This window comes from Saimiri boliviensis, chromosome 5, assembly GCF_048565385.1.
Source record: "Saimiri boliviensis isolate mSaiBol1 chromosome 5, mSaiBol1.pri, whole genome shotgun sequence".
NCBI lineage: Eukaryota > Metazoa > Chordata > Mammalia > Primates > Cebidae > Saimiri > Saimiri boliviensis.
In genome coordinates, this window is record NC_133453.1 from 38,483,178 (window position 1) to 38,492,324 (window position 9,147).

Here is a 9,147-nt window from a genome sequence, read left to right on the forward strand (position 1 = left end):
AGCCGCTGTGCCTGGCCAGTACTTTTTTTTTTTTTTTTTTTTTTGAGACAGTGTTTTGATCTTTTACCAAGGCTGGAGTGAAGTAGTGAAATCACGGCTCACTGCAACCTTTGCCTCCTGGGTTCAAGCAATTCTCCTGCCTCAGCCTCCTGGGTAGCTGGGATTATAGGCACCCTCCACCACGCCCAGCTAAAGTGCTGGGATTACAGGTATGAGCCACTGCACCCGGCCAAATTTTTGTATTTTTTGTAGAGACAGGGTTTCGACATGTCGGCCAGGCTGGTCTTGAAACCCTGATCTCAAGTGATCCACACACCTCGGCCTCCCCATATGCCAGGATTACAGGCGTGAGCCATTGCACCCAGTCTACACTGCAAATATTTAAAAAGGAAAAAGGTTTTGGGTAATTGGTTCATGTACAAATTAAGAAATGTTTGTTCCTAATGTTTACCAGATTAAGTAAAAAAAGATCTAAAGTACCACAAAAAGTAGAAATAACAAAGTTACTGAACTTGAGAGTTAGAATCTTAGATCCAGTAGTTCTCAAAGGTACTTAAAATTTACTGGTTGAGGGGGGCATTAAAGGCAGAATCACAAAGGCATTAAAGGCAGATTCCCAGGCTCAAGTGTCCAGAGATTTAGATTCAGTAGGTCTAATGGGGTACCCATGAATCTGTATTTCAAAATGACCAAGTCCAACCCCACATTATTACAACTGAGATAACTATGTTAAGTAATATATTTGCCCAGAATCACATAGAATCTAGATCTCATTAACTCACAACAGGGGTCTTCTCACTATACCTCTTAAACTACATACTTTATAGTTGAAGGAACTAAGATAAAGTTACTAGTATGTTATTTGAGTCAGTAAACAATACTAGAATAAATACTCTTGGTTGAAATTCCTTTTTATTATTCATTCACTAAGCATTTCTTAAGCATCTTTTATGTGCATAGCAATATGGTAAATTATAAAACTAGTAAGACATAAACACTATCCTCTGGAAGCAATTATCAGTTTGGAGGACAAGGCAAATACATAACGGAAATCCAGACGGGCATGGTGACTCACTCTTGTAATACCAGCACTTTGGGAGGCTGAGGAGGGCGGATCAGCTGAGGTCAGGAGTTCCAGACCAGCCTGGCCAACATGGTGAAACCCCATCTTTTTTGTGTTGTGTTGTGTTGTGTTGTGTTGTGTTTGTTTGTTTTTGAGACAGAGTTTTGCTCTTGTTACCCAGGCTGGAGTGCAATGGTGCGATCTCGGCTCACCGCAACCTCCGCCTCCTGTGTTCACGCAATTCTCCTGCCTCAGCCTCCTGAGTAGCTGGGATTACAGGCATGTACCACCATGCCCAGCTAATTTTTTGTATTTTTAGTAGAGACGGGGTTTCACCATGTTGACCGGGATGGTCTCGATCTCTTGACCTCGTGATCCACCCGCCTCGGCCTCCCAAAGTGCTGGGATTACAGGCTTGGGCCACCGCACCCGGCCCATCTTTACCAAACATAAAAAAATTGGCCAGGCACGGTGGCTTATGCCTGTAATCCCAGCACTTTCTGAAGCCAAGGTAGGTGGATCACCTGAGCTCAGGAGTTCAAGACCAGCCTGGCCAACATGGTGAAACCATCTCTACAGAAACACAAAAATTAGCCATGCATGACGGCGGGGGCCTGTAATCCCAGCTACTCAGGAGACTAAGACAGGAGAATCACTTGAACCTGGGAGGCAGAGGCTATAGTGAGCAGAGATCATGCCACTGCACTCCAACCTGGGCAACAGAGCAAGACTCCTTCTCAAAACAAAAACAGAAAAAACAAAACCTGATACCCAACAGCACTGCAGTATATGAGTAGTTGCCAAAATAAGTGCTGTGGCCAATTACACAATTAACTAATTCACGCAGACTCCACTCAGTATTTTTTGTGGTCAGAACTTACCCTTCAGAGATCAATATTCAACTTCTTCTCTTTCATTGTTAAAAAAAAAAAACAAAGCTGGCATTTAATAAAGGAAAGGTTTTGTCTTTGTGTGGAATAGTTCTGTCTCCCCACATTTCATATACTCATCCACATCAATACCACTACTATCACATCATCCCATGTGCCAGAATAGCTTTTGTAGAGACCAAAGATTATATAATTTTAACGCAAAAATCTAATTAAGAGCTTGGCCCTCAGCCGGGCGAGGTGGCTCAAGCCTGTAATCCCAGCACTTTGGGAGGCCGAGGCGGGTGGATCACGAGGTCAAGAGATCAAGACCATCCTGGTCAACATGGTGAAACCCCGTCTCTACTAAAAATACAAAAAAATTAGCTGGGCATGGTGGCTCGTGCCTGTAATCCCAGCTACTCGGGAGGCTGAGACAGGAGAATTGCCTGAACCCAGGGGGCGGAGGTTGCGGTGAGCCGAGATCGCGCCATTGCACTCCAGCCTGGGTAACAAGAGCAAAACTCCGTCTCAAAAAAAAAAAAAAAAAAAAAAAAAAGAATTCATTTACAGGCCGGGCGTGGTGGCTCACGCCTGTAATCCCAGCACTTTGGGAGGCCGAGACAGGTGGATCACGAGGTCAAGAGATCGAGACCATCCTGGTCAACATGGTGAAACCCCGCCTCTACTAAAAATACAAAAATTAGCTGGGCATGGTGGCACATGCCTGTAGTCCCAGCTACTTGGAAGGCTGAGGCAGGAGAATTGCTTGAACCCAGGAGACAGAGGTTGCAGTGAGCTGAGATCGCGCCATTGCACTCCAGCCTGGGTAACAAGAGCGAAACTCCGTCTCCAAAAAAAAAAAGAATTCATTTATAAACCAAGCAGCCACATCTTATTTTCATAAACTTTTTTTTTTTTTTTTTTTTGCATAGAAAATGTTCTAAGAATTAGGCCAGGTGCAGTGGCTCACTCCTGTAATCCCAGAATTTTGGGAAGCTGAGATGGGTGGATCATTTGAGGTCAGGAGTTCGACCTCAAATGATCGAAAAAAAAAAAATTAGCCCAGTATGGTGGTGCGTTGCCTGTAATCCTAGCTACTTGGGAGGCTGAGACAGGAGAATCACTTGAGCCTGTGAGGTAAAGGTTGCTGTAAGCCAAGATCGCACCACTGCACTCCAGCCTGGGCAACAGAGTGAGACCCTGTCTCCACAAAAAAAAAGAAAGAAAAGAAAAAAGAACATGTTCTGAGAATTAAGGAGTCCGAGAACTAGGTATGTGAAAAAGAGGGATTCAAAGAAATGATTTATCCATGACCCCAAAAAAGGATATGCTATCAATCAGTCTTCTGGGGTTTTTTTCCCTGTTCAGCTGCACTATTTGTGCCTGTCCAGTTAACATCACTGCAGCTATGTAACCCAAATCCACACAGGCCCTCTCTAATCACCTTGCACTTAATGAAGCTGCACTAGCCACTTCAATATTAAGCAAAGTTTTACATGTTCAGAACTATGACTTTTTTTTTTTTTTTGAGAACTATGACATTTGTATAACCACTGCTGCACTAACACCTTGTAAGTGTCCCTGCTTCTTTTCAAAGGTTGAATTGGTGAAGGCATTACTCCACCTCATATACCCAATAAGAATGAGTTGTTGCTGCTACTAATGTTTTACCATTAATGTGGTATGTAAAGGCACACACTAGCCGGGCGCGGTGGCTCAAGCCTGTAATCCCAGCACTTTGGGAGGCTGAGGCGGGTGGATCACGAGGTCGAGAGATCGAGACCATCCTGGTCAATGTGGTGAAACCCCGTCTCTACTAAAAATACAAAAAGTTAGCTGGGCATGGTGGCGCGTGCCTGTAGTCTCAGCTACTCAGGAGGCTGAGGCAGGAGAATTGCTTGAACCCAGGAGGCGGAGGTTGCGGTGAGCCGAGATCGTGCCATTGCACTCCAGCCTGGGTAACAAGAGCGAAACTCTGTCTCAAAAAAAATAAATAAATAAAATAAAGGCACACACTATAGTCCTGGCTCCATAATTTACCCACTGTGTGGTGAGTTATTCAAATTCTCTTTACTCTCCCTCTACGGAAAAGGGGAATGACAATAACCTACAGTATAGAATTGTCAGGAGGATGAAATTTAAAAAAATACAGGCCGGGTGCGGTGGCTCACACTTGTAATCCCAGCACTTTGGGAGGCCGAGGCGGGCGGATCACGAGGTCAAGAGATCAAGACCATCCTGGTCAACATGGTGAAACCCCGTCTCTACTAAAAAAAAAAAAAAAAAAAATACAAAAAAAAAAAAATTAGCTGGGCGTGGAGGTGCACGCCTGTAGTCCCCGCTACTTGGGAGGCTGAGGCAGGAGAATTGCTTGAACCTGGGAGGTGGAGGTTGCAGTGAGCTGAGGTAGCACCACTGTACTCCAGCCTGGCGCCTGGTGAGGGAGTGAGACTCTGTCTCAAAAAAAAAAAAAATATATATATATATATATATGCAAAGTTGTTTGAATAGCTGATGGTGCATGGCAGGCACTTAAATACTGACTATTATCATTATTGTTACAGGTCTGAAATCCAGCTTCACAAATTTTGTCATTTGGTGCTATGCAATACTAAAAAAAAAAAAAAAAAGAATAAATCCACTTTTAGGCTGTCATTTTTTTACTCTCCCTTTTAAGAGACACTATTCTAAGATAATTGTATTAACAAAAAAAATTATTTTTAAATCAATATTTTTTCTCTTACTATTATCAGTTCTGATCACAATATTACGAGCATGTCACCATAAATGAGAATCTATATTCTTAAAAGGTTAAGAATAACAAAGAACACTGAAAAGTGTACATTCTGAGATTTCTGCTTAAGGAACATTTAAGGCCTCATATTCTAGATTTTACAGGAACCACAAGGCTTATGGCTAAAGAATTTAAATAGCTAACACAATATAAAGAAATTTAAAGAAGAATCATTCATTTTTACTCTGAAAGGAACTATAATTATTAAAAATATTAAAATATTAGTTTCAAAGTAAATTCAAAATTCAAATTATTTTAACAGAACTATATGGATTTATCACCAATTTAACAGACATTAATCAACAAGACATTTTTCAACAATATCAAAAGCATAAAAGGAAACTTCAAATTTTCTTTCGTCATTTTCCTAGTTCAGACTTTTAAAATGAAATAAGTAACCTTTGTATCTGACATAGCAATGAGAAATTTGTTTAATGTGAAACACAGTTATCATAAGAAAAAAGTAATTGGAAAGGGTCATTTGGTCCTTTATTCGTTTTAAAAGCACAATCCATTTGCTCATCATAAACCAATTGTACCAGTTGTACGTAGGATTCACTCCTGAAAATTTCTAAAAGCGAATTCCCAAAAGCCTGCTTGAAAGAAAGAGTTGCAAATAGAAGATAAGGTCTTTTTCCTAAGGTGTCCGAGAACTGAAATGAAAATATCCAAAGGAAAGGATGACTACCATTTCCCTTTAGACTTTAGAGAAATGTCAAAGAACTTTCGGGAGTCAAATCTCCTAGAAGTCTGATGTCAGGTCAAAGTTGTCTAAACAGCAAAGCCAATAAATAGATGCCAGGTGACTAATAGTAAAGTTATCAAAATACAGCCCAACAGTACTGTAATTCTCCAAAAGCATCTAATATGTAAGTGCCCAGGTTGAAAAGATGGAGATATAATTATTAAAATACTTGAGAACAAAATAATACCACTGATAAAAATAGGAAACTGTATAATACAATGTATCAAGAATCTCACAGTTCTGGCTTCCTCAACGTTTATTCTATTCATTCGGTAACATTTCTGAATAATGAAAGTAACATGGATTCTCAGCATGATCTAAATATAAAAAGGTTCAAGTGTGTTCTCTAGCTGATGTTCTTTTTACTATAAGCCAAAACCGCTTCTTTATAATAATAATAATAAATTCCATATATATATATTCACACACACACACACACACACACACACACACATATATACAGGTCTGTTTCCTGAGATCTCATAACAGATACTGTTCACTGGTGATTAAAATATTATTTTTAATCCTTGCATTACCTCACAGCTAAAAATGTCAAGATACCACACCCAATATGTCTTTTTTACCCGGTGAAGGGGGGTGGGGTGGGAATATGGAATCGGGGATAGGAAAGTACACAGGAATATTAAAGGTGATTTCCCTGGAAGGCACGGGGCAGGCGCACAGGCACCGGGTCGCGGCTCCGCTCCACCGCGATCCGCGGGACGCGTCGAGAAGGGTGAGCACAGGCCTCGGCCTCTGCGGGCTCCCTCCCTCCCTCTCCGCAGGGGAAGTGGCCGGGACGCGCCAGCTAGGGCTACTCACCGGCCGCAGCGCTGACCAGCAGGATGGTCCATGGTAGCCAGGGCACCCGCCAGGGCCGCTGCAGCGAGGAAGTCATCCCTGGGCCAGACAAGAAGCAGGAGAGCAAAGAAAAGAAATACGGGAAGTGGATACCGGCGGAGAAACAGCCGGGAGGTTCGTCTCCTCTCCCGTGGACTGATCGTGCCCGTATCACAATGCAGTTTGAAAGGACAAATGGCAGATGAGAGGACCTAGCTGCAGAGCTTTCATGCCGCTGCAGAAATTCCCTTCATTTCTCTCCCTCGCGGCTGGGGAGGGTTCCTTCGCCTCGGACGGGGTGCCGCAGCCCTCCAAACTGAAGGCATGTCCGTGGGGAAGGCAGGGATCCAAGAAGAAATCACCCAAGTTATTTCCCTCGTAGTTTCACGATATCAAAAAAATATCCAGGTCTGGGAGAAAACATATCCAGGGTGCGGAGGGCGGGGATCGATCCGGGGCCGGGGGACTAGTTCAGAACTAGTTCCCGACTGCCGGGAAGGGCGAAGCCGGGCGGGCGGCGGCGGCGGCGCCCGGCGGCCCGAGTCGCATCGCCAGCGGCTCCAGGAAGGCAGGATTCCTTAAGTTTCGCTTCGGTGCTTCCCTCACTGTGATTTCGAGAACAAATCCTCTTCCTCGACTGGATCGAAGAAAGTGCCTGCCTCCATGGACAAGCCCACAGCCCCCACGCCTTTGCGGAACAATCGTGCGAGGGTCTGGGAGGCCCTGGCGAGGGCTGCAGGGAGGTGGGAGCGGGGGAGGGGAGGGGTCGCGGCCCGGGCCCGAGCTCCCCGAGACCGCGAGCGGAGGGGGAGCGAGAGGCTGCCCCTTCTAGTCCTCCCGGCGGTGCCCGCTTCCCTTCCTCGCTTTTTATTCCGGCGGCTCGATCTTGCCTGAGGTAAATTCCACCATGAAAGCCTTGCCTTCTCCAGTCAATGGCTCCTGTGAGAGAATCACAACCCCCCGAGGAAGCCGCCGCCGCCGCCGCCGCCGCCGCCTCGTTCTCCCGCAGCTCTGGGCTCCAGGAAGAGCTCGGGCGTCGCGGGCCGAGGGCGGGGGGCGGCGGGAGGGCGGAGGAAGGTAGCCGGGGAAGGGGGTGGGCAGCAAGGAGGCGAGACACCCTGCGCCCCTCCGGGAAGCACTTCCAGTGGCTCCGAGCAGACCAGACACAAAGGGGGGAGTCGCCGCAGCTGCCAGTCTGCGGCGCTCCCGGTCACCGGAGTCGCCCCGCCTCCGCCGCCGCCTCCGCCTCCGCCTCCTCCTCAGTCTCCAGCTCTTCCCGGCCCAGTCTGTCTCTGGCCTGTGGTGCAGCGCGGGCGGTGACGGCGGCGCCGGCGGCGCGAGGAAACCCGCACTGAGTCTGCGCGCTCACGGCCCCGCCCGGCCCCGCCCCTCGTCCGGGGCTGGCTGAGGCCTCGGGGGCCGCGGCTCCGCGGGTCTCTGCCCTGAATGGCCGAGGGCTGGGTGGGGCAGCGGTGGGCAGCGGTGGCCTCTCTCCCTCACGCACACACACATGCCTTCCAAACGTGCATGGCTTGGGATTCGCGTGTGTGTTTAAGAGAGGGCGGCCACATCTTTTTGTCCAGCGTTCGGCAGACTTCCGAGCTCCGGGAATTCTCCCGTCAGAGGCGTCTTGGTCTCCCCAGGACTCTCGGAGGAAAGCCTCGAGGGGCAGAAGTGCCCTCTGTTGTTTCACGGGTCTGGTGCCTCCCTCTCCGCAGCCCAAAGAATCCGGATGGGCCCGCCTTTCCCAGAACCCGAGACCTTGGCCTCCGCAGGCTCCCCTCTGACTCAAACAAAAGCCGGAATTGGAAAGACCACCCCTAAATTGATGTGTTTGCTGTAATCGACGTCCTGCTTTCCTCAACCGCCCATTCCCTTAGCCTTCTTAGCTGACAGGAATATTGAATATTTGCAAGGATGCGAAGCCAGAAAACAAAGAAAAGACTTTTACTTCTATAAATCGTCCCGCTGCGTGCGTGAGCCTGTCGGTACAGCGCGGTACCCACCCGAGAGAGGGCCTGGATTCCCCAAGGCTGGGGGCCCTGAGGGCTTCTTAGGGCACGTGAAAGGAAAACTGAGCTAGAGTTGTGTCAGGATAGAGTGGGACCATTTTGCTCTCAAGGAACTGAGAAGGTCCCATTGGTACCGCAATTTCCAAGGATTTGTGTAGTGCGTTTTTTCCATCTGGTTTGTACTAGCGACCAGGAGAGGGGAAGGGATTCATCCCGCCCTTAACACCCCGCTGCGGGGTCAGCCGACGTGGGTGGGATTTTGCCGGCAGAGAGGGGAGAAGGTGACGTGCATGGCGCCATGATCGGAAGTCTGGCGTGAATTCTTAGCTGCGAGGTGGAAAATGCGCGTAGGAGGGCGATCGGCGATCTTGACGGGTAAAGTCTGGCCTTCCCATCTCCCACCAGGCAGTACGGTTATTCTGAAGGCTGGTTTTGCTGGTCTTTCATTGTGGCCAAGGGCACAGATACAGTCATAGACAGACTACTTAAGTCATGTTCTGCTTGTTTCTTCAAGTCTGCTTTTATCTCTTTATCTGAATTTGATGTAAATAAATCTCCACATTCCTTAAACTGGTTTCTGTTAATCATACTAAACATCTTCCATAATTAGGGGTTGTAGCAATACCAGCCCCGGATTCTGAGACTCTTTTTAATTGAAATACGTTTGTACTGTTTACCCTTTAGGCAAAGAAAAAAAGTTCTACATAGCAAAATCCCTTAAAAAAGACAAGGAGCATATGCTTTGATTCATTAGCTTTATTTATTTATTTATTTATTTGGCGACAGAGTCTTGCTCTGTCGCCCAGGCTAGAGTGCAGTGG

General features: G+C 46.9%; 1 protein-coding gene across 3 annotated transcripts in view; it reads right to left on the reverse strand.

Moving 5' to 3' along the window:
* BMPR2 (bone morphogenetic protein receptor type 2) overlaps positions 1–7,274 on the reverse strand; it is a 180,393-nt gene extending 173,119 nt beyond the window's left edge. Inside the window, exon 1 of one of the 3 annotated variants that reach the window (XM_074399252.1) lies at positions 6,297–7,274. In XM_074399252.1, the coding sequence (XP_074255353.1) occupies positions 6,297–6,372 (76 nt within the window). In that variant the 5' untranslated portion in view covers positions 6,373–7,274. The remainder of the gene's footprint in view (positions 1–6,296) is intronic. The other 2 variants (XM_074399251.1, XM_003925640.4) reach the window with 2 other exon arrangements.
* Between the last annotated feature and the right edge of the window lie 1,873 nt (positions 7,275–9,147).